General features: G+C 41.7%; 4 protein-coding genes across 5 annotated transcripts; 2 read left to right on the forward strand and 2 right to left on the reverse strand.

Moving 5' to 3' along the window:
• Positions 1–84: 84 nt before the first annotated feature.
• On the reverse strand, positions 85–19,196 carry LOC115770391 (protein ECT2). 2 transcript variants are annotated; one of them, XM_030715643.1, is made up of 12 exons: positions 18,515–19,196; positions 14,073–14,289; positions 7,375–7,510; positions 7,195–7,301; positions 6,412–6,661; positions 4,861–6,258; positions 3,281–3,412; positions 2,860–3,213; positions 1,856–2,797; positions 1,684–1,794; positions 1,470–1,619; positions 85–1,406 (listed from the first exon to the last, which is right to left on the reverse strand). In XM_030715643.1, the coding sequence occupies exons 1-12, from the start codon at positions 18,543–18,545 to the stop codon at positions 1,278–1,280; spliced, it is 3,957 nt and encodes a 1,318-aa protein (XP_030571503.1). In that variant the 5' UTR covers positions 18,546–19,196; the 3' UTR covers positions 85–1,277. The 2 variants fall into 2 exon arrangements, with proteins under 2 accessions (XP_030571503.1, XP_030571512.1); XM_030715652.1 differs by lacking the exon at positions 4,861–6,258 and having other exon boundaries at positions 1,278–1,406; positions 18,515–19,189.
• A 94-nt stretch (positions 19,197–19,290) lies between these two features.
• Positions 19,291–20,696, forward strand: LOC115770503. Its single transcript, XM_030715801.1, has one exon. It carries the CDS (start codon positions 19,582–19,584, stop codon positions 20,674–20,676), a length of 1,095 nt encoding a protein of 364 aa, XP_030571661.1. The 5' UTR covers positions 19,291–19,581; the 3' UTR covers positions 20,677–20,696.
• Positions 20,697–22,193, reverse strand: LOC115770495 (transmembrane protein 43 homolog). The gene is made up of 2 exons (XM_030715790.1): positions 21,196–22,193; positions 20,697–21,034 (listed from the first exon to the last, which is right to left on the reverse strand). The coding sequence occupies exons 1-2, from the start codon at positions 22,109–22,111 to the stop codon at positions 20,823–20,825; spliced, it is 1,128 nt and encodes a 375-aa protein (XP_030571650.1). The 5' UTR covers positions 22,112–22,193; the 3' UTR covers positions 20,697–20,822.
• A 72-nt stretch (positions 22,194–22,265) lies between these two features.
• On the forward strand, positions 22,266–23,393 carry LOC115770510 (putative serine/threonine-protein kinase STE20-like). The gene has a single exon (XM_030715813.1). It carries the CDS (start codon positions 22,328–22,330, stop codon positions 23,372–23,374), a length of 1,047 nt encoding a protein of 348 aa, XP_030571673.1. The 5' UTR covers positions 22,266–22,327; the 3' UTR covers positions 23,375–23,393.
• The last annotated feature ends 337 nt before the right edge of the window (positions 23,394–23,730 follow it).

Genomic DNA, 23,730 nt, shown 5'->3' on the forward strand with positions numbered 1-23,730 from the left:
TTGAAAGGGCAATCATTGTCTGGTTTTCCTCTCTAGCATTTTATAGATATATCTATAACAAAGAAAACGATTCCGCAATCGGGCAGGAAATTTTTAATTTAGGAATTTTTTAGGAACTTCAAATGTCTATACTTTGGCCAGAAGAAGTCCGATTTGGGAGCGATATGCCTTGCCGTACTCGCGAGACTCTATAGAACACATTGGCATCAAATCTTCTTGATTTCGGGACCGAGCCGATTTTCGCCAAAATTGTGATGTTACCCCTTGCCATTTCTGTCAATTTTGGTTAAAACTTAGAATTGAAATTTTTGGATGGCAATCGATAGTCCAGGTTTGTACGAGTAAAACTAGGTATACCGCTCGGAAAACAGACTTGTAATACCCGAGATATTCAAGCTTTTATATATTTTTCAAAAACTCTTAATGTCCATATCTCGGCTAAATGAAGTCCAATCTTGCAGAAATGTCCATTTGTGTACTCTTGACATTTCGCACAATCGAATCCATTATTTATCCAGCAAGTATCAGTTATAATTAATTCGATCCATAGAACTTTGTGTCATTTCTTCTAGTAAAATTAAATTGGTTTTGAAGTTTCATTGTTTATATATTAAATCTTAAACATCATCATCATGCTCTGTTATAATACAACTTAATGCTGTAGATGCCGGTCTCAAACAAATTGAATGAGTTTAACATTAATCGTTATGAATATTTTTTTTTTTAAATTTACTCAGTAAACATTCACAGCTTTAGCAGTATGGCGACAAGCCGAACAAAATGAAATCGAACCGATTTGTTTTCAGTGCGTGAATGCGATTTCAAGTCACTAATACGATTAGTTATATTACATACGATTACATTGAACATAAAGTTATAGACATGGTATATGTATATATATATATATATATATGTATAGATAGACATATTAAGAAGTACTATTTACAATTACGCTTAGTTTTGAGCGATACATAAATGATCGAGAACGCCAAAATCAACGCAAACGCTTCAACATTTGCGCGCAACATTTAATGGCGATAAATAAAAAACCGCTTAAAAGAATTCTAAAATTACGACCTTATACTGATTGGACGCGTGTTTTTTTTTTTTTTTTTTTTTTTGAGATTACGAATATCGAAAGTATGCAATACAGTCATGATTACGCATGGGCACACGTGAGTGTTCGAGACGTACTTAAGGCCTACTAAAGAGTTCATATGGAATACGCTTATTAGGAGAGTTGAGCATTAGCCGGGGCCAGACTCAAGCATGGCTGGCTAAATTCGGCCGACAACGGCCTTGTTTTTGCGCGTGGGCTGCACAGACAGCGGCGGCACGACCAGCAGCTCGGACTGCGTAGATGGTGAGCTGCTGCGCATGCTGGCACAATCCTCATCAGCTACTTCCTGTAATGTGGCAATCGATTTAGCAAAAAAACGATTAAATTATATATCTATGTAGTAACTCACATTAATGTTGGTGCAGCTGGCCAGGCGCATCTGTGCCAGCTGCGAGGCGGGCGTAAGCGAATTGGTGCTGCCAAACGGCGATGTCATCATTGTGGATACTGCACGTTTCAGCTTATTGGGCGTTTTGTTAAAGGAAAAGGCGCGTCCCACCTGCCAAAAGTCAAAATTGCCTTTAGATTGATCACATTTTGGAATCAGTTGTTTGGAAATTTACCTTTAGGCGCGTTTTTGCAGCCAATTTGAAGGCCTTGCTCAACGTGCTGACATTTACATCGCTGATGTCCACCTCCAGTTCCAGTGAAGTGCGACTCAGCATCATTTTGTCCTGCAATCAAAATGTACATCAGTCAGTTTATATAAATGGGAAGTTTTCTTTAACTACTCACAGCATCTGTGCGACACGTGTGCGCGGCAATTTGCATGCACAACTTTTTAAGATAGACCAGCTTATCCGTTTCCTCGTCAATGATGCTAAAGGTGTACAGCTTCTCCTTATCGCCACGCTGCAGCAGGCCAAAGGCACGCGGACTGTCCGTAATATCAATTACAAATCGTATCGTATTCAGCGATATCAGTTTTATGTGCTTATGCGTTTTGGCCGTGCTCGGCGATTTGGCCGTGTTGAAGCCCCGCGAGCGGCGCTTGCACAGCTCTATGGAATCGGAGAACAAGTAGAGCAATAGACTGTCGCCACGCCCACTCAGTGAATCGGACAGCTCGTTGACCTCGCATTTGGAAATAAAACTGCGATTGGAGCTAACCAAGTGTGCTGGACAGCCATCGATATCGTTGAATATATCAAAGATGGCCATGCGAGATTCGGTGCGGCGTTTGTCCTCGTTGATGTGCAGCGTCACCTGCTTTATGGCTTTCAGCGCCTCCTCGAGACGCGCATGATCCGCATTGCTGCCGCTCGTATGCTTCAGTATATCATTCAGCAGCAGGCTAATGCTGGGCAAACGCTGCACCGGTCGGATCATTAGATCTTGTAGGCTCTGACGTCCACACTCGGGCTTGGTTTGGTTGATCTTGAGGAAGGCGTGGAAGCGTGGGTATTCGCGATCACAGTACTGCAGTTGTTCCTTCATCTGCTCATAGAAATTAACATATGGCGGATAGGCCTTGATCAGCTCATCGCGATGCTGTATAATTATGTCTCCGATGAGACAATCCTCCCGCCAATTGGCATGCAGCTTGCGCAAATGCTCCAGCATGCTCTGATGCACCTCGTGTATGGGTAGAAAGTTGCCAAAGATTGACTTGATCTCCGATTTATTTAGCAGCGAATCATTCGTTTCGGCCAACTCCTCCAGTTTGTTCTTGAACAGCTGCAGGATAAAGAGAATGGATTTTTATGAATGTTCGATGAGGATAAGTAGCGGCTACCTACATTCAATATGGTATCCAGTATGCCCACATAGTTGGACTCTGTGGTGAAGAAGTCCATAAAGTGATTAAATCGCATGGATTTCTTGGTGGGCGTGGCCTCGCTAGCTTCTGGCTCCACATGCAGTAGCAGCTTATCATTCTCCAGCTTATCGGGACTGGTGGTGCAGTCAAAGAAGCTATTCGAAACGGACAATAGGCCAGCATCCGATACCGAAGATCGCCGCTTGCCCGTGCCCAGGGGTGTGCCCTCCAATTGTATGCGCTGTGAGAAACGCTTCCGTTTCCGCTTGTTAAAGCTAATGGGCAGCGAATCGCGACGATCTGTACTTGGCGTATTCGTAATGCTATCCAAATACTATATAAATAAAACCGATAAAATTATGGTTGGGATATATTTGAAATTTGTTTATTATGGCACTTACATCGCCGAATAGATAATCCATCTCGTTGGCATAGCCATTCTGTATGGTATACCAGAACCAGTCCGATTTCAGAATGTGCGTATTATGGTTCTTGGGCTCCGGCTTCGACACAGTCGTGTGCTCGTCCACGACCTGATGGGCAGCGCATTTGGAAATTGGGAAAAACGTACAATTAGGAATTGTTAATGAATTGTTTTTGCCATAATCGTGCAATAAAAACGATATGAAAATGTGCAATGTGAAAAATGTGATTAATATAAAAATGTTTTGTTTGTTGCCAAATGCATTCAATACAATCTTAAATCAAGCGTCCAACTAATTAAATCTATTGTACAGTTCACAAAAGCAGCAGCAGCAGCAGCAGCAGCAGAGCAGCACAATAAATTATTATTTATTAATATTCATACAGAGATTCTGTATCGCAATCCAAATATGTTTTTGATTCCGTGTTCAAGACGAACCAAAAAGAGGAAAGAAAAAAAAAACAGGCCAAACAAAACATTTTTAGTGCACATTCTTGGCAACACTTTGAAACGGGCATAAAAATCGCAAGCAAAACAAAAATCATAAGACAAAAGTGTAGAAAAATAGATTAAGTACAAATATAAAATTGTTTATCTCGAGAAATTCGTGCCATCGAATGTACTGAAACATTTGTGCAAATATTTGTTAGTCCATAGCAAGAGAAATATCTTCTTCTTTTTTTTTGTTGCTTTAAAGAACTCGAGAACGCCCAGACTTTATGTATATTATGTTTTTGTTACTATTTTTTTTTTGGGGAATTCTTGAAGGCATTTTTAACATTTAATCAAGCGGAACGTGTCATGCTATTCGTTGTGCAAATAAATGTTTATCAATATTTATTGTGCTGCTTTTCGTGTTGTTGTTGTTGCGTGTGCTCGGAAAACAGATGGGGAATAGAGTAATATTAGAGGAAATGTTTAAAAAAAAACAAGCCAAAATAAAACAAGCAAAAAAACTTCAAACACCGCACCCAAATTATGACTTAAACTACAACATAACCATAAACAATTAACATGTAATTTAATTAAATTTTTCAACGGGTTTGTGGGAGGTTTTGGGTTTCAAATTTGGTCTGAAAATGGGCAAAACAAAAAAGTCCGCAGCTCGTTAAGCAGCTGAAAAATCGTTGAAATCGCGCGAGTCGAGTTTATAAATAAATAGCACAAAATGTTTCAATTCAAATGAAGAGCGAGAAGCGTTGGCACAATAGAGAAGTTGCTGCGCACAAATAAACAAAAGCGAAAAACAATTGAGAGAAACTCGAGAAGCTGCCAAAGTTCATATGAAACGTGTCAATTTGAGATTCTTCTATATAGCTAAATTGGGCAAGTTGAACAAAGTTGAAACTTCTCTTTAAAGTTTCTCTGACACGTAACAGTTTTCAACATGAACTTGAGCAGTATTTCTTTAGTAAAACTCATCATTCAAACCAAAGCAACAATCACGGACTGATTAGCTTTAGTTAAGTATGATAGCAATGCCCTATATAGTATTTATGCTGTGCTGTTTCAAAGCGTTTCCAAGTTTTTTTAACGGGTTATTATCCATGTAAGTACCATTTGCTCGTCGGCAGCGAACGCGTTGCAGTCGCCCTGCGGCGGCGTTGACGTTGTCAGCTTGGGAGCATCCATTGGCACAGCGATCAATGATGACGTTATTGAAGTTGATGATTCTGATGATGTTGTTGTTGTTGATATAGATGAGGTGACTTTTATGGGCAACATGGCTGTGGCAGCAGCACAGCAGGCAATTGCCGAGGATGTGTCACTGACAAGGGCATTGGCATTGGTATTGGGATTGGGGTTAGGATTGGGATTGCTAGCATTGTTAGTTGAAAGTGTTAAGGAGCAGCTTCCACCTGCACCACCGCCAGCACCACCAACCATCGGACCAAATAGACGTTTTGCTGTTTTCTTGGCGCCCGAGGCGCTGCCGCCAGCGCCAAATCTTTGAAGCGGCGCCTTCGGCGTCTTAAAGCCGCTGTCCAGCGGCCCACATTCGGGCGTGGCCTCGCACTCGGCACGGCGACTGCTGCTGCGCGTGATGCGATCGCAAATGCTGCGCAAAGCTTTGACCGGCTTCCGTATCGATTCGTTCAGCGTGCTGTTAATGCTGGCCAGCGAGCACATGGAATCATCCGCCTCGATTGTCTCGCTGCCCAGAAATGTGGACGCATCCGCAACGGCAATGGAGCTGCGCCGTGTGCGCAGCGTTTTAATGATGGGCGTGCGATCGGCCACAAAACTCATGGAGCGCTTCAGGGTGCGCGTGATGGAGCCAGTGCGTATAAGCTTGGGTTTCTTGGTGCTCGCAGGCAGAGCAAATGAGTCCACAGACATTAGCGAGACGCTGTCAAAGCTGTCGCGTTTCCGTTTCAGATCATTCTCGGCAGCGGCTGCCGTCAAATCATCCGTTTCCATGTCACACTCGTTGATGGTATCGATGGTCAGTAGTTTGGCTGGCGCTATCAATATGGGCGACAGACTCTCAGCGTTTGTTTGGAAATCATCTGCGGCCGATGGGCTGCCATTGCAGCTGGTGGGCGTGCCAGCGGTTATAATGATGCTTGGCTGTTGCTTGCTGCTCTTCGGCGTGCTGGCCTGAACATCTTCCTCGTCCGCGGAGTCGGGCAGCGGCAGCTCTTCCGGCTGCTGTATATCGCCGGATTCGACAAACAAACGCACGTCAAAATGTATGTCATCCAGTTCGTCTGATTGATTCTCCTTATCAGACACAGGCTGCTGCTCCTGCTGCTGCAGCTGATCCTCCTCCTCCTCGTCCTGCTCCCGCTCTTGCTGCTCGGCCACTTCAGCAGAGTCTAGGTCCGCGTTGTGGTTGGGAGTGTGGCTGGGGCTGCTGGCTATTTGGTTTTTAGTGTTAGTGTTGTGGTTAGTATCAGTGCTAGTAGTGCTAGTGCTAGTGCTTGTAAGGACAGCGCCCGTATTGGGCATCACCTGTAAGATATATACACGAAAATCAGCCATAAGACACAAACAAACCAACAAAACTTTAAAGCCAAATGCCAGTGAGTTGCATGCAAATTACAACTAAACGATATTGAGTAGAAAACTGCCCCAATTGGTTTTTGGGGTAGAGGGATAACTCACGACATGCGAGCACTCCGGATCGTCCAGTTCGGCACAAACGCCGCCATTCTCTAACAGCACATCGACCATGTGTTGATGCTCCTCAGCGGGAAAGCCAAAGAAGCAAATTTTCTGGCCTTCGAATGCCTTTAAGCGATGCGCCTTCGTAAAGCTATCCTGTGTGGCCTCAAACTCCAATGAATCGCGCGCTGACCAAGCGGCATAAACCCAAGCGGGACGCACCACCGTCAAGCGAAAGGTTTTGGCGTATCTATTTGAAAGAGAAGGCAAATCAATTAATATAACTGCATTTACAATTGAACTTAGAGCTTTAAGAGAGTTTTAAGACAAATAGGTAGCCCATATTATACTTTTTAAAGCTTTTCCAAACGAGCTGACGATTTTTAATATTTGTTGCAGTTTTTCTTAACAACATTTCGCAATTTAGACTGCATTCACAATTGAGCTTTGAGCTTTAATAGAGCTTTAAGATAAATAGTCAGCAAATTGATCATATTTAGAGGTTTTATGAAAGAGCTGTCGAAGTTTTTTTTTTGCAGTTTGTAGACTGGCATTTTACTAGATTTAAGCTCTAGTACATTAAGCTTTAAGTTTTTAAGTTAGTCCACATTATTTATTTTATTTAAAGCTATTATGAACAAGCTGACATACCTTTACAAAGATCTTAGCATTCGCTTTTTGTCACACGCACAAGATTAATGCCATGTTTTATTATTTTTTAGGCCCGCGACATTTGGTTTTGTTAAAGCTTTAAGCTAATATGATTTTGCTTTAAATACTTACTGATACTTTTCGCCGCCACTGTGATTGCATATCAGATGCGTGGTCTTTGTATTTAAATCCTTCTTGATGCAACCGCCCATGGAGTGTATGAGATTTACCAGTTTAGTCTACAATTGAAAGGCATGATATATTATAAAAATAAAGTATTCGTTCGGCTAGACGGGCTGTTGCCCCACTCACCAGCTCATCCTTTTTGCGTATGCCCGTAAAGCAAGTGACCACGCCACGCATTGCATAGTTGTAAATGGGCCGCGTGTTCTGGCCCAGTGTCTGTTTCATCTCTGCCGCATACTTCAAAGCGGGTGGACCCAAAATGCTGCAATGCAAAAGTAAGAGTTGGGGAGTGGAAGAAAAGACAATTAAATATTTATGTGGCACACTTTTGAGTTATGCAAGGCAATTTTTAATGCCCCCAATTGACCTTGGCCATTGCTCCGCGCCAGCCATATATCAAACTGTTCGAATATCACTCAAGACTCTGCAGATCGGTTCAAGCAGCCGTACAATCAGGCTATCTACGAGTGACTGCAAGTTAACAATCAGTTGGGAGCGGGAGCAGGTCTGTTGCGATGCGATGCGACACACACACAGATACACACACGACACCAGGTGGCAATTGCTGGGCATGTAAACAACAATCAAAAAGCCAGACGAATACTGAACTTTGACTTGAGCCACAACGTCAACGACAACGACAACGAGAGCCCCACCGACCGCAACCCCAACACCACAACTCATGCTGCGATCAATTTGTTTAAGGGCTTTTTGTTTATGACGAAGCAGATGCCAGCCCGGGGGCTGACTGTACAGTACTGTCTGGCTGCTACTGTGCGTCCAACTGGCCACGTACCGGAAGTTTTTATAAACAAATCAATCGAGCGGCAGTGGGCGGATGCTGCCCACTGCCTCTGTCTGCCTCTCCCTGCCAGGCTGGCCTGCAAACGTATTTATGATATTTTTACAATATTGAAATTAATTTATGTACATTTGCATTCATCATTCATTCATGCGTTCGGCTGTGGCTAGGATATACGCAACACGGCCATTCAATGCTTGGCTAACAATGAGCCATAATCAAAAAACAAATGTATATAATTATAGAAAATTCCAGGAAACATTGTTTTTTTTTGGCAAGAAGTATAAATAAGTGAAAACATCTGAAATACCTTAAGCGAAAGATTGACAAGGGACACACTTAAGAAACGAATTCAAAGAACAGATATTTAAGATCTTTTTGGTGCTCTTCTGCATGGGCCATATTTGAGGCCATAAACAAATAATACTGATTTGTAGTATAGATAAATTCTTTAAGAACTTTTAAGACATGTGAAAGTTATACGCGTCTGATATTAATATCAGGTTTACTCTATAAGAATTTAATTTATAAAAATTATTTTATCAATCTTAGCCACTTAAAAAAAATGTTAATGTAAAGCTGATGAATATTTTTATATAAAAAAAAATATATTTCATATATATACTGAAAGCTTGATTAAATGATTTATAATCCTTAACATCTCTTCTTTGTGGAATGACAAATATTTTATAATTAGTTGACAATTTGAAAAGCTGCTTCGTAAAATCAACGCAAAATTTGTAAGAGGCCTTTGCTTATATTCCGACGCTCACCGAAATTCTTTTCTAGTTTTGTTGCTGGCCAAAGCTATAAAAACTGAAAAGCATTGAATATTTTCAAAGAAAAAAAATAAAAGCTATTAAGAAAATAATGTATATATGTGGACAGCTTTGCAAGACGGGGGCATAGAGAAAATATGTTAAAGTGGATAAGAAAGAATCTTAGGGCATTTAAAAAAAGAACTAACTAGAGTTCAAGAGTTCAAATCATTTGTTTATAAAATTACTAAATAGGTGATATTTGTTAAAAGGAACTCGCGAATCAATGCATGATATGTAGATATATCATGTTTAAGCTAACACAAGAAATGTTTCGACTCGCGAAAATCTTTCGAAACCCACAAGATCTCATCAGTTAAAATCATGCCATTCTGTATAGTATTAAGACCATATAACTATGCCAGCAGCACACGCTTGTTGGGCCCGTCTTAATTGGCCTTATCTTCGTGTCCATGCACATTGCACAATGCGTTTCGTTTCAATTAGATGGAAGAGAAGCGGCAATACATTTGGAAACTTGAGACTTGTTTCAGAGCACAACCGACACGCACTTCAATTTCACCTGATAAGGCGAGACTTCTCACAGCTTTCACACAGTCTGTTTGCACTTGTTTCACACACAACGACCGCTGTAATTCTTACCACAAATAGGTTTCCATATGCAGCGCACAAATGTTTAAACAAACGTTGAGTTTTGTCAGCCTAGGCTGAATACGAGTATTGAGAAATTTAGTGGCACGACACAGCGAACGAGAATGTATATTTCTATTTATTGGGAAAATACGAAAAACGATTTGATGATTCTAACGGCACGGCTAAAACTAAACAAACACAACTGTTGCGCATTGTGGCCTGGGGAAAATGATTGAGCCAAATGCCGAGCGTCGACGTCGACAGCGGCGGCGGCGAAGGCGGCAGCTGCGGAACGCAATGGAATGAAAAATTGTGGAAATAGAAAATGCCACTTGATGGCACACACTCAAGTGCCAAATGCCACACACTCACACACACACACACATTCGCTGTAAGCTGCGCAAACATTGAACGGTAGAGAAAACCCACGAGCCAGATGACAAAACGGTAAACAGAGCGCCAAAGGAGAGCGCTCGGGCATGGGCGGGACTCGCTGACAGGTGAATTTATGCAAATATTTGACACATAAAATATATATATATATATATGCATGCATACACATTTCATAGGCATTTCGTAGAACAATCAATGTGAAAACCAAGGAAAACCCAAGCGCACAGCTTAGTCAAAGCAGCGCGTGCTCCCCAGTTGAAAGATGAGCCACCGGCGACCTCCAAAATTGGATGAATGTATGTGCTTAATGGACCATTGGACACTCCATGAACAACTTGTTGCTTGTAAAGTGCGCTGATCTTTGGCTCTGCCCCCAGCCCCTGCCGCCCGCCAGCCCGCCAGCCCACAGCCACTCGAACTTTGCGAGGGTCAAAACTATAGAACAGTCAATGACAGCAACGCGTTGAGTACTGTCCCCTACCCGGCCCAACCCCAACCCCCTCCCCAACCCCCTCCACACACAATTAATTTGCCATACTGAAAACTTATAAATTATATACACGCACTGTGGGGCTCTGCTTATACGAACATATATCAAAAAATATAATAAAAATGTATATTGTATTTATATATTTTCTGCGATTTGTGTTCTCGTTTTTTGTTGTTTTTTTTTTTTTATTGTTGTTGAGGATTTTCTTGTTTGTTGTTGCTTTTCGTCAAGAATTTCCGACTTGTTGGCGACGCTTTTCACACTTTCTACGCGACTTGACATCGTGGTGTTCCATATAAAACATTTTTTATAGAATCTTGGCGCCAAACGATTGCTGCAATATGACGCACCCCCGCAGCTTCTACGCCCCCTCTCACGATACACCCCCGTGTCTACAAACCAGCACCTCTGCAATCACAGGCGAGCGATTCATTTCGATTTCATTGGAAGTGCGCAAACTTTTCGACTTAACAAATTCCTCAACCAAAAATTGTCATGTGTGTTGGGCAAATTTTCATTTAATTATGTTTTTTTTTATTTTTGATTTTATGAGTTTTAGTCGATGAATGAAAGCGCCCCAAAATAGGCAATTCCCCCAAAGGGAACACAGTGCAGGCGAATTCCTATGATTCAGTTTAGCTATATATACCCATATGTTTATCTATAAGTACTTTCAGATATACATATAGTATGTACTTTGAACCTATAGTCAGTGTGCTGGCGAATGGCAATTAACAAAATCTTTCTGGCATCATTTTTGCGAGTTTAAGTGGCCGTTAAGTGTCTGAGTCTGTGAATGCAACAATTCTCAAAAGCCATTCAGGGAATTTTCCCAACAGCTGCTTCAATATTTTTCCCTTTACTTGGCTTTTCGCGGGAAGCACCAAAAAGTTCCTATGAATTATATAACAGCACATATGTAATATTACATATAGCACGGCCTTCTTTGGAAAGGCTTCAATTTAATTGGGTATCGAGGGCGAAGCTGGGGGTTAAGTAGCCTTCAATGAATGTTCATATATCTACATATATATGCCATAAATATATGTACATACATATGTGTAAATGTGTACATATGTGTATGAAGGCTAGGTACATACAAATGTGAATTTATAAGAGTTCCCAAATGTTTATGCAATGAAATTCGTGTATTGCAGTGTGCGGAAGCAAAACTTTAAAAAATTATAAATGTACAGAAATTAATGTACAAGTGCTTGAAAAATCGAAGGCATACTCAAATGAAAACCCCCATAAATCCGAGCGAACGAATACTATTAAAATATATAGCACATTATATAATTTATTATTATATAATTTTCCCTCCAAGCAGCAGATGTCAGATGTTCCAATTCAAATTTATCACAATATTAATTTTATCATATAAAAGTCATGCCATTTTAAAATATCATTTCTTGCGATTTACGTAAGCTGCGTCTGCATAGTTCATGAATTGCAGCTGTATTCATAGTACTCACTCGCATATTCATGAATTGTTTGCAAGACTCGAAATCTTAAATAGTCGAAAATAATGACTAAGCTTTCGTTATGCTTGCAACAACTGTATAAATAATATTCTTTGATTATTCTTAACTAATTGGCAACTATTTATAAGAATTATGATAAATTTATTTTGAGCAAAATGCCATAAAAAAAAGCATACACTTATATATTTAGTCCTAACTAAAAACAATTTTATGTGCAAAAAAAGAAAATAAAAAAGAGGAAAATATAGAAAACGAAAACAAACATTCGAAACATGAATGAAATTTTGGCAAATAAATAATACTCGTAATTCCCCTCTTCTGGCTTCCGTTCCTCTTTTTTTTTGTTTTTTGCTCTTTACATGTTTTGTGCGAAAAAAGAGGGGAGGAAAAACTGATGTTGAACATGAAAGCGTGAAAGCGTAGCAGAACAGGCAATAGAAACGCCGCCCTGCCCCCCTTTTCCCCTTTGCACCATGTCCCAGCCTGATGCTTTGCCACAATCTGCAAGCCAAGAAACTGCCCACAACAAACGCATTTGTTGACCTTGAATACGATCGTAAATAAATATAAAACAAAAAAATTATTATTGTTAATCTCTAATGAGGCAGAGGCCGTGCATGTTTTTTGTGTTTTGTGTTGTGTGTTATAGTTCTTGTTGTTGTTTAATTTGAATGCTGCCATATTGCTGCGCAGCGGGTAAATTAATCAAGCGTGTCGCATAATGCCGCAAGTCTCAAATTTGACAACAATTTGTAGCAAATTTGCAGAAAAAAATATGTTCGAATGCTTCTGGCGTGGGTAATATGAATGGTTTATACCCTGTAATCAGTGATGGGTAAATAAACCAATATGCATTCACTTCGATTATAAATGGGAATATGTATGCATATCGTGCTTATCTAATGCTCTTCAATATTCTTTCTTTTTACTTGACTATCATATATTTAAGAATCTTAGAACAATTAAAGAGTGTTTATCACTGAGCAATCATTTAATCATACAAAAAGAACTAAGCACGCCTTTTGTAAGAAATGAAATAAATATACATTCATATGAAGGTATCTACAAATAGGTTAATCAATCGTATTGATAACTTGGCTCTGGAACATTTAGACAATAGTATGAACGAAGGATGCTTTAAGTGATTACTTGTGCTGGATCTTTCATATATTAGATATTAATTGAACTCATTGCAACAAACCTTTTAAGTTTAGCTTGTATGTTTCTTGATTTTCTTAGCAATTTGTTGATTGTCCTAAAAATCAAGACAATTTAGTTGGAAATACGAGCTAATTACTGAAAAAGTAGCGGACAAAAATAGATCAAACTTACACCGAGAAACTTTCTTTATCAATGCCTAATTGAGCCAAGGTTGTTATTAAAAATAGAGAATACTCCACAAAATGTTAATGTTGAATACATTGTTTTTGATATAAAGTTTGTAAGAAGATTTCTAAAGTAATTAGTTTAAGCGTACGAAGACTTTATTGGAGCCAAACGTGCCTTTTAGTGGTTTCTTCTTTTACTTATAAATTTTGTGTTATTAACGCTTTTTGGATACTTTTCTTTTGTTACATAAAGTTAAATATTTGATATAAATAGCAGCAATTAGTTTTTTTTGTCCCCTTCTGCGAGTTAGTCAAAGAATATTTTCGTCGCTGTACGAATACATTATTGGTTCACTTTATATTTGAAAGCCAAATTGATTTGAAGCCAGAGTTCCTTTTCGTTTTTTACTACAAACCGAACCCAAATCCAAACTAAACCTTCACCAAACTGTATCTTTTTCAAATATAGATTAATCTTGCCATATTTGGTAGATGCCAATTTAAGCTAGATATTATATTGATATATATATAGATATTATATATTGAAAAGAGTAAGGCTCGCCATATTTTAAGCACAACTGAAAAATTGAAAACCCAGATTGTAGGACTTGAAAGTCCGCTATAAAGGCAATCTTTACAGGGTATGCAAATGGGATGGGAAGAATTGTCACCGTTTTTGGCGCTGTCAATCTACCACATTATTTCGGTGGGGGGGGACCCCTGCTACCCCCGCTCGTTCGGTTCATGTATTCTTTTTGGGAATAGGCAGCACATGCGTATGTCTAAATTTCAAATTTGGCTGCTGTTGCCGCTTCACTCGTGGCATTCTGTGGCGTCATGTCGCGTCTTGTTCAATTTAAGTTCGTTTTTATAGAGGAACATAGATCTATGTAGTTGCTAGTTGGGAGCACTTACCATTCCTTTTGCTTGTGTATTGTGTCGAAGATGTCGTCCTCAAAGTCCTGCAGCACATAGAAAGTGCGCCAATCCATATCATTGATGACATCCAGTCCGGTCTCCGAATGGATGACAGGCATGCCAAAGCTCTCGGCTGCCTGCAGCGTGTCCGCATCTTTGCCAGCCTCGCCCACCAGGCAGATGCGTGTGGGCAGCTTTGACATAATGGACATTTCTGCAGATGAGGAGAATGCGTATGACACAAGGCATTAGTATGTTACTCTCGTCTACTCTATATATAGCACAAAGATTATAATGCTCAAAGTGTGCAGGGCACAGTCAGACGACACAGCTCGTGGACGTTGTTTAGTAATTGAGTCTGTTTAAATATATATATATGTATAAAATTCTCTGTAGGGTTTAAATAATATTATCTACCGTTTATAAGGTTCTGCTTAAGAAACCTATCATTTTTATTTGTGCATTTGACTTTGATATACTCTGTAAATAGGTTTTACATTTGTGAAATGTTAATTCTAGAATTTATTTATTTCTTTTAGGAATCGTACAGAGGCTATATATGTACATATATACTCAGTAATAATATCAAGATATAATGTCTAATATTTTTTTTTAATTTTAACATTATTTGAACTTAAACACATTAAGCGTAAATAAGTCTAGGACAAGTTCTAATGCAATTTTATTTTTTCTTAGCTCACTGAATCTTCTTTCTATGGATTGAGTTTGATGATAAGATCTTCCATATTTGCAAAATTATATATACAAATATATATAGTAAAACCTATTTTCTCTTATATTGATTTCTAGTGTGTGTATAAACCAACTATTTCTCTCGATAAATACCAGCAACTTCGCAAATTTAGTAACTCCGACTAAATGCTTAACAGGGCAGATGAGCTGCATTTGATATATATATATATATAGTATAAACATGTGATTTGTATAATTGATGGGCACTTCAACAGCATCGCCTTCAACCCTCGCACACGCCCTCTTAAGTACTTTTGGCGCAAACAGCCCACTAAATTTTAAGTACACTTTGTTCAAGAGTGAAGCAGCAGGAAGAGGAGGAGAGAGATGAGCTGAGCGTGTTCAAAGTTTGGCGCTATGATTTATGGCCATCAGTTTTTGTTTGTTTATGCAAATGGCGAGCTGTGCGGCGCGGCGCACAACAAAAACCAGGAGGGCGAAAACAAAAGCAAATAAATTGCAAGACGTAATAGAAGCAAGTGGAGGATCTCTGCGAGCAACTGTGGCATCCACATCAGACGCAACTGAAGGGCAGACAACGTTGTCGATGTCGATCATTTGGCCGCAATTTTGTGAGCTGTTGACATCAATTTTAATTGTGATCGCCAAGTGCTGATTGCTGTCTATTATTATTACTATTATTATTATTATTATTATTATCTTTGTTATTGTTTGCTGTCGTGTCCGCGGCACCCAACCAACCACCCGCCCCCCGCTGTGACCTTCACATCATTGCCGACATGCCGAAAAATGCAAAAACAAGAAAGAAAATGCAGCCGCCGCCAACCATACACACACACACACACACACACACACACAACCACCCACACGAGCTCTACAAAATTGTTCAAGTGCATGCAATTTTCTCCTACACACACACCCCCTTTTACCTCCCCCTTCCCCACACACACACAGCCAGCTACTGTGTGCATTAATTTTATCCAGAATTGTGCAGCTGTAACTGATGCCAATTGCGCTTTTGTATCTGTGGCCGCTCGAGACGACGCAGAGGCAGACATCGGCACTTGTGCAATTGAGAAAAGTCCAGACACGCTGCGTTCCATACAGATGCTCCACCCTCCCCCTTCGGCACGTGGGGGATGAGCAGGAGTTGCATGTGTTGTGTGTTGTCGCCACATGACGCATGGAATTTTTAGAATAACTCAGTTTTACAATGGAAATTTATGGGCATTGCACGTCAAATATTTTGTTGTGCTTCTTAAGTATACACCTTTGGCTCTGGTATGCATTGCATGACATGCACTAATGGCCTTTTTTATAGTTATTGTTGTTGCTGCTGCTGCTGTTAGCCAAGTCAGTAAAACAAAAAGTAGTGCAATAGTCGAAGTAATAGTATCAAGTGAAACACTTGTTCTAACAACAACTGGACACTATTTATGTGCATAGCACAGGTCTCGAGTTATTGCTAAAAGCCAAGCTAAGAATTCAATAATACGATATGCTGTGGCAACATCTAATGCACAAACGCACAAAGAAATTTGCTTCAATTACATTCCCAAGAAATGGGAAAACATATTTTGTATAATATGTATGCATTAAACTGAACTCTAATCTAGTATGGAGAATGAATATAAGCTAAGTTAATTGTAGAAGAAAAAAAAGAAAACCTTTTTAAGTTTCTTGAAGTTTTCTTTTCTCTTTACAAAATAATCTTTAAATTAAATGATTTCCATAAGACAATTTCAAGATGTAAATTTGATATTCTTGTCCCAACAAATAGTTTCCTTAAGTACAAGCTTTATATACTTATATCCGATACTAAAATCGGGTGAGTGCCTTCTCAGAGAAATGCATATTAAATTATTATATAAGCTAAATGTTTAAACTAAAAGCTTTTAAATGTTATTGTTGGCGGCCTTTTGAATGCGTTATGCTTTTTCATAATCAGTTCGAGCCAATCATGTATCTTATAAAATTCTGCTTCTAATTGCATTTGTTTTTAATTTATATTCCACATGGTATGCATATATACATATCAGATTTTGTATATATATATAAACCGCTCCACCTTCAGCAAAAATAAAGCATTTTCTGCTTGAATTAAGAATATCTCTCTGGTCTGTTTGAGTTTGGAATCGCTAAATTCCTAAAAATGCGAATTTAATTTATTGTTATTCATGCTGCGTAGCAGAATTCTAGACTGGAGAACGAAACACGTTGCTTAAAGATGGTTTCCGCTTGTAAATTTCCTGGCATTTGGAAACTAATCTCAAAATCTAGCCTTTTCATACCTGTGCAAAACTACTATGAAGTGAAATACCTGTAAAGTCCTCATACACTTGACATAGTGCAGCCTGTTGAACTCCCTCCTGAGCTGCTGCGTATGCGAAGTAGGACCAGGCATGACGACGAACCGTGACCAAATTGTTCTTGATGTTGCAGCCCTTGCCGCAGGTGAGCTGCGAAGTCGCTGCGAGTGGCAAGTGCAACATGACGAGGAAGCGACGTTTAAGGATCAAACTCTGAATAGCAACTAAACACGAGAACGCAGCCAGCTAGGCGGAAGCCACAGGTGTGCGCCCCCGTCGAACGGACACAAATGCAAATGCAAATGTAAATACAAATGCAAGTTAAGGGCAGAGTGCGAAACGACCCTCACAGGTGGTGCTTGGGCCTGGCCGAGGGAGATGACGGACGGCAAGAGTTTGCTCTTTGGGAATTTCCTTCTGCCATTGCCTGCGCTGGTCTTCCTCTTCTTCGTTTTCTTGTGCCTCGTTTTGGTTGGTGCGTTGCCAAAAACATGATGAAAAACTAATTGAGTGGCATTTGTATAATGAAAATACTGGGGCTCTACACACGCACACGTTTGGCATTTTGCTAGAGATTTTGTCAAATAGACTCATCAAAGAGGAATCTTGTAATAAAATTACGTTGTCAGCTGGCAGAGCCTTGACGTAGTCCGCTGCGGCGACGCAGACGCAGAGACCTTCACATGCATGCACACACGCTCGCATATGAGCGTGTGTGTGTGTGTGTGTGTAAAAAATGCCATTAACATTGAGCCGACAGCCGAAAACATTGGCATGTGCGGGCTCTGTTAAGCATATACCAGGAAGGAGGGAAGAAGGACAGAAGGGAAAGCAGCCTGCAAACGTGTGTAGTAGGTAAATCACTAGGCTCTAGTAACAATAACAAAAAGAAGAAGCAGCGATCACAGTGAGAGAGAGAGAGAGAGAGAGAACGAGAGAGGGTGAGAGTACGCAATTTGTTTCCTGCTCTAACCTTAAGAGCTCGGCACGGGCAGGCAGGAACTTTGCCGCGGCGGCGTCTGCGCTTTTGGTCGTTATTGTTGTTGCTAGCTCGGTACAGTGCCGGGTTGTTGCGAGCGCTTCGGGGCGAGGGGCGCAATATATTTAGCGCACATTTCTTTTTGATGCGCGAGCCACTGCCATTCACAATACATAAATATGTTTCACACCGAAACAAATTTCAAAAGTAGCTTAAAATTCCCTGACGCGTTTTAACTTTAACAACAAGCAAGTACTAGCAGATATTTATTTGCTGGCAGTGACATATTTTATGTGTGCTTAACGCCTGCGACATTGAAAAATTCAAAAAAGAGAAAATAGATCTATGTATATTTATACAAAAGTAAAATAAAAGACAAACGGCGGATGCGAGGCAAAACAGCTGCTGTTTACCCACCCTTCGCGTCGTCCACTCACCTGTTTTTGATTGCTCCTCGATGGTCTCCATTTCGTTTGAATTGCATTAAATTTTGGACAGACAGACACACACAGGCACACACACACAGACTAATGCACGCACAAAACAGACTTCTGCAGCTTTCGTGTTTAGTTTTCTTTGTTTTTTCAATGACGGTTTGTTTGCTATGTTTTACTCATTGCTTGAATAATGCCCAATGCCATAGCATCTTTGTTTTTGCACAATTAAATTGAACAACGCTTTGGTCAATTAAAAAGCGGCGCGCAAAAGAACACAGACAAGCGCCCACAGTCACAATTTACACACACACACTAACGTACGTTAACAAGCGCTCGAACGCATTATACGAATTCCATTGAATGCAGCAGGCGGCAGGCGGCGTCACTTTTATTTAACACTTTTTGCAATTCTGTTTATGATTTACTTTGAATACACGCGTTTAATTGCACGAGTGTGTCTTGTAATTGGTATACAAATAATTACACAGCGCCTTGTACGTGTTTAGTTTGCTTTCTTTGCAGCGCGTCGGAATTAAAAATCAAAATCAACGGTCAAACACGTCCGGTCGCACGGCTGTTCGTCTCGCTTTATTTTACATAAATGTTAATGCTGCGTATTCTTCTACTCGATAAGGCACTGTTACCGTACTAAAATAACAGAATATGTTAATGTTATTCATGTTCTACTCAAACGGGCACTGTAAATGCACGGAATGTTCATTAAAATCGATAACGATAGGCGAACTTTGTTTTTATTTGTTGACAACACTTTCATTCGATTACTGCATCAGTGCTGCCACACGCAAAAAAAAAAACGAAAATAACAGCGGACAACACTTGTTGCTGTGACGTCACACACACAAGCGCAGTTACGTCAATGTAGCAATATGCCCAGCAATCTGTCAAACAACCCACCACCAGCGCAGCTACAACAACAATAGCTCACTGACATTTCGTCAATAGGTCCATACATAATTTTGTCATTTTTTCACTTGCTCGTCAAGAAAACGAGAACTTTCGATTTTTACCGCCCAATTATAGGGCATTTTTGAAAGTGGTTTCGAAAAATGCTCCACCAACCGCCGCCGCCGACGCACAGCATCAAAATAATGTCGGGGGCCGAGGAAAATCGCCACTACTTGCGTGCCTTTATACAAACATATCGCGATATGCCCGTCCTCTGGGACACTTCTCTGCGGGACTACACGAATCGAGAGAAACGCGCCGAGGCCTATCAGCGCCTGGTGCCCATCTATCATTACCTGAAGCGGGACGCGACCGTCGAGGACGTCAAGAAGAAGATCAACACACTGCGCACTAACTACCGCAAGGAGCTGAAGGTTGTGGAGAGCGCCATGCGCACCGGCAGCCTCCATACGCCGCGTTGCTGGACATTTCAGGAGCTCGACTTTTTACGCAATACGGAAAAGTTTCTGGCCGTCAATCCGACATTCAAGAACGAGCCGTCTTTCTCGTTTAACGAGAACTCCAGCTCGACGGCGGCCTTCATGGAACAGCATGCTAACAGCAGCAGCGCGTCCGTCTTACATTATCCATATCGAGGTGGGGCTGGACAGACGCCGAACATCACGGAAATGTTTCACAAATCGTTTGGGCATGTGCAAAAGGTGGATCCACTGCCACCGCCGCCGCCGCCGCCAGCCTCGGGCCTGATGCACCAGCCGCCCCACTCACAGGGCGACTACACGCCCGCAAAGAGGGCGCGACAGACGCCGCCCTGCAGCAGCAGCTCGAACAACGCTTCGACTACGACGACGACAGTCAGCACGCATAACACGGACGAGCTGCTGAACATTGCCTGCGAATATCTGGCTGGTACCTATCCGGAGGAGGAGTCAATTGCGCGCACCTGGACGCATAAGCTGAAGCGTTTGCCGCGCGAGCAGCGTCTGCTCGCCGAGCGATTCATCAACGAGATACTCTTTGAGGCGGAGTCCAATAACTTGCATCGCGGTTCCGTGCAGATCAACAACAGCTTTGAGCCCTATGTCCGCTTCGAGGAGCCGGCGGCCTGTCACGAGGAGCAGGACAAGTCGCAGAGCCCCAGCGTGCACACCTCCTCCGAGTCGACACCAAAGCCCAGCGCCGGCGCCGCCACTCCGCTCAACGAGCCGACGAATCCGGGCATTAGAGAGTTCTAAGATTAGGAATATGTTAGCAATAGGTGTTATTCAGTTATTTATTGGCAGAAGACGCAGACAACACATGGCACTGACAAAAAGCTAGACAAATAATCTTTGTAAATAGTTACATGAACCTGATTTGGTTTTCTGGGATGCGGCATGGCTCAATCCACGCGCTGATAATCCACAATATTGCGTGTTAGCCATACATAGGGCGAGGCGCCGGCCAGAAATAGACAGGCGCCGATCACAGGACGATGCAGGATCCAGGCCACGGCAGCAATGGTCAGCGCCAGCGAGAAGGCGATGAGGAAATTGCCCGTCACCGGATAATGCGAATCCGGCGCCAAAGCAATCAGCAGCGGCACCCGAAGCACTGCAAGCACGGAATAACATTATTATACATAGTTGCCTAGATATAGTCTAGTAGTATATAGCTTGTATGTTCTGGACTGTATATATATAAAAGTTCGATAAGGGATTTGCTGCGTTTTTGGCACATCTCTTCCAGAAAACTCTTCCCGGCCGGGTACTTACATATGACACGCAGCAGCTTTGTATTGCAGTTGACGCCAAAGAAGATCAGCAGCCAGCCGATAAAGCGCCACCACCAAGTGTGCAGCACCTGGGCGCGATACTCCAGGCGGAACACTTCCAGGGCACTGATCTCGCCCGGATAGACGAGCAGCACGGGCACGCCGCGTGTTGTGACATATGGCTCCAGCTTGTTGCCCTGGAGCCTGCCCACCACGCTGTACATTTCACCCTCCATGCCCGCATAGCTGAAGAGTATGCGCAGATCGCCAACTTCGGGATTGAACACATCTTCGGTGTGATAGTAAAGGCCCAGATGCAGCTTGATACCGCTGTCGTCGGGCCTGATGTCCGAGGTTAACTCGTGGTAGTTGTTGAACTTGTTCTTCACCTGGGCGCCCAGCTCGTATTTGCCTATGTAAACGGCATCGGCCACCTGCACGGCACTCTCTATGGGAAAGCGCTGCGGATTCGTGTGTCCATGACGATTGTAAAAGTTGCGCGAGTCCACGATTTTGTCGCGCCACTCGCGCGTATAGTAATAGGTGCGTGAATCGGCCTCGGTGCCGACGCTCTCGCCAAAGTTATGCTCGACCGACTCTTCCACCCATTGGTACATTTGGACGCGCCGCCTGAGCTTGACCGCCATCAGCTGTATGTTGTAGTCCGGTTCGGTGAGCGGCTCGCCACAGATGATGGGCCCCGATAGATGCACAATGCGATTATCAAAGCTCAGGTCCTGTTCCTCCTCGGTGAACTGCATGGAGTAGATGTCGGCGTATGCCTCGTCCAGGGCCAGCATTGTGTGCACCGCGCGTCCCTCGTTCCAGTAGAGTACACTGGAGCCGGCTACGAACAGGCCCAGGCCAAAGGTCGCGATCAGCCAGTGGGCACGAAATGTTTCGCTTAATGTGGCCATGTGCAATGTTTACCGTTCGGTCAGCATTTAAAAATATAAATAAACAGCAACAAATGCTGTGCCGCCGACAATTCCCCTCAATACAAACTGTGCAAGTCCGAGGCCGCCAATTTGCCAAAGCAACGCCGTCAAAGCAACAGCTGTCAATATCAGCTGTTCGAAATTCGAAATTCAAGCATTCGAACATCCAACCAAATATTACAAATTTAACTAAGAATGTGTAGCAATAGTTTAACTGATTATCAATTCACAAAAGCATTTAAACATGGAAAATTCTGTTCGGTCTATAAGGCAAATTGTACTGTCAACGATCGTGTTGTAGTTATTAAGAAGTTTTCGCTGGAACAGGAAGATGATGCCGAATTAAAGCGACTCTTTGCCGAGATCCAATGTTGTCGCCAATTCAAGCATCCAAATATCAATAAGATACTCCATAGTTTTATTGTGGACAGCGATGTATATGTCCTGTATCCGTATATGTGCTTTGGAACGTGCCAAATTTTACTCGAAAGCATTTTTGCGAATGGACTGCCAGAGCCTCTGATAGCATTAATTTTCAAGGATGTCCTCTCCGCCCTTATGTACATACACACAAATGACTTTGTCCATGGATCCGTCAGAGCCCATCATATATTACTAGACAGCCAGAAAGCAGTATTATCGAATTTCCATGAGAGTCGCAGCTTCATAAAACACGGCAAGAAGAAACCGGTTCTCCATGGCATCTCCCACGAGAAGAATTTAAACTGGGCTGCCCCGGAAGTCCTAGATCAGAATGTCCATGGGTTTACCGAGAAGTGTGACATCTACTCCGTGGGCATAACGGCCTGCGAAATGGCCAACGGCATTCAACCGTATTCGGAAACCCAGCCCACACTCATGTACACGGAGAAAATACGCGGAAATGTGCCATCCCTGCTAGATAGATCGACGTACACCATGCTCCTGGATGACCACGGTAAAATGCCATTTGAGAATGCAACGACAAGAAGAACCTATGAGATTTTCAGTCAACGTGTGCTCACCGACGATTTTCATCAGTTCGTGGAAATTTGCCTGAATCGAAATGCGGAGAATCGTTGGAGCGCCAAGAAGCTAATGACGCACGCATTCTTCAAGCAATGCCGACACGTCTCCATCTCGGATCACATCAAGAAATGTCGCAGCGAATCGCAAAACAATTCCTTAATAGACGACGAAAGCATCGGGCCACTGGATGATCATGCACAGGAATGCCGCGAAGATGTTCAATGGAATTTTTAAGAAACTTAATTCTGGCTTATAAGTTAAATAAAACAAAACCAAGATTTTAGACAAAAAGACAAGTTTGAAAAACTTGATTTTAACTTTAGTTGCTTTTTACACGCCTTTCTGATTTTGATTGTTGACCTATTGGTTAAATGTATATAACTATAGACTTTTAGAATAATCGCTCGTAAAAAATTGTAAATTGTCAGCTATGCGATTCAATTGAAATCCATAATTTATTTCACATAATTTACTATAATATAAATGTGGCTTTATTTACAGTACATATTCTTGTTTGTTTGTTATAATTATCCATTAATAAGTTGCTCGATTCAAGCCAAAGCTAATGCGTAAGTTCGCCTTGTTATTCG

The sequence above is a fragment of the Drosophila novamexicana genome, unplaced genomic scaffold, assembly GCF_003285875.2.
Source record: "Drosophila novamexicana strain 15010-1031.04,08,12 unplaced genomic scaffold, DnovRS2.1 tig00000009-arrow-pilon, whole genome shotgun sequence".
NCBI lineage: Eukaryota > Metazoa > Arthropoda > Insecta > Diptera > Drosophilidae > Drosophila > Drosophila novamexicana.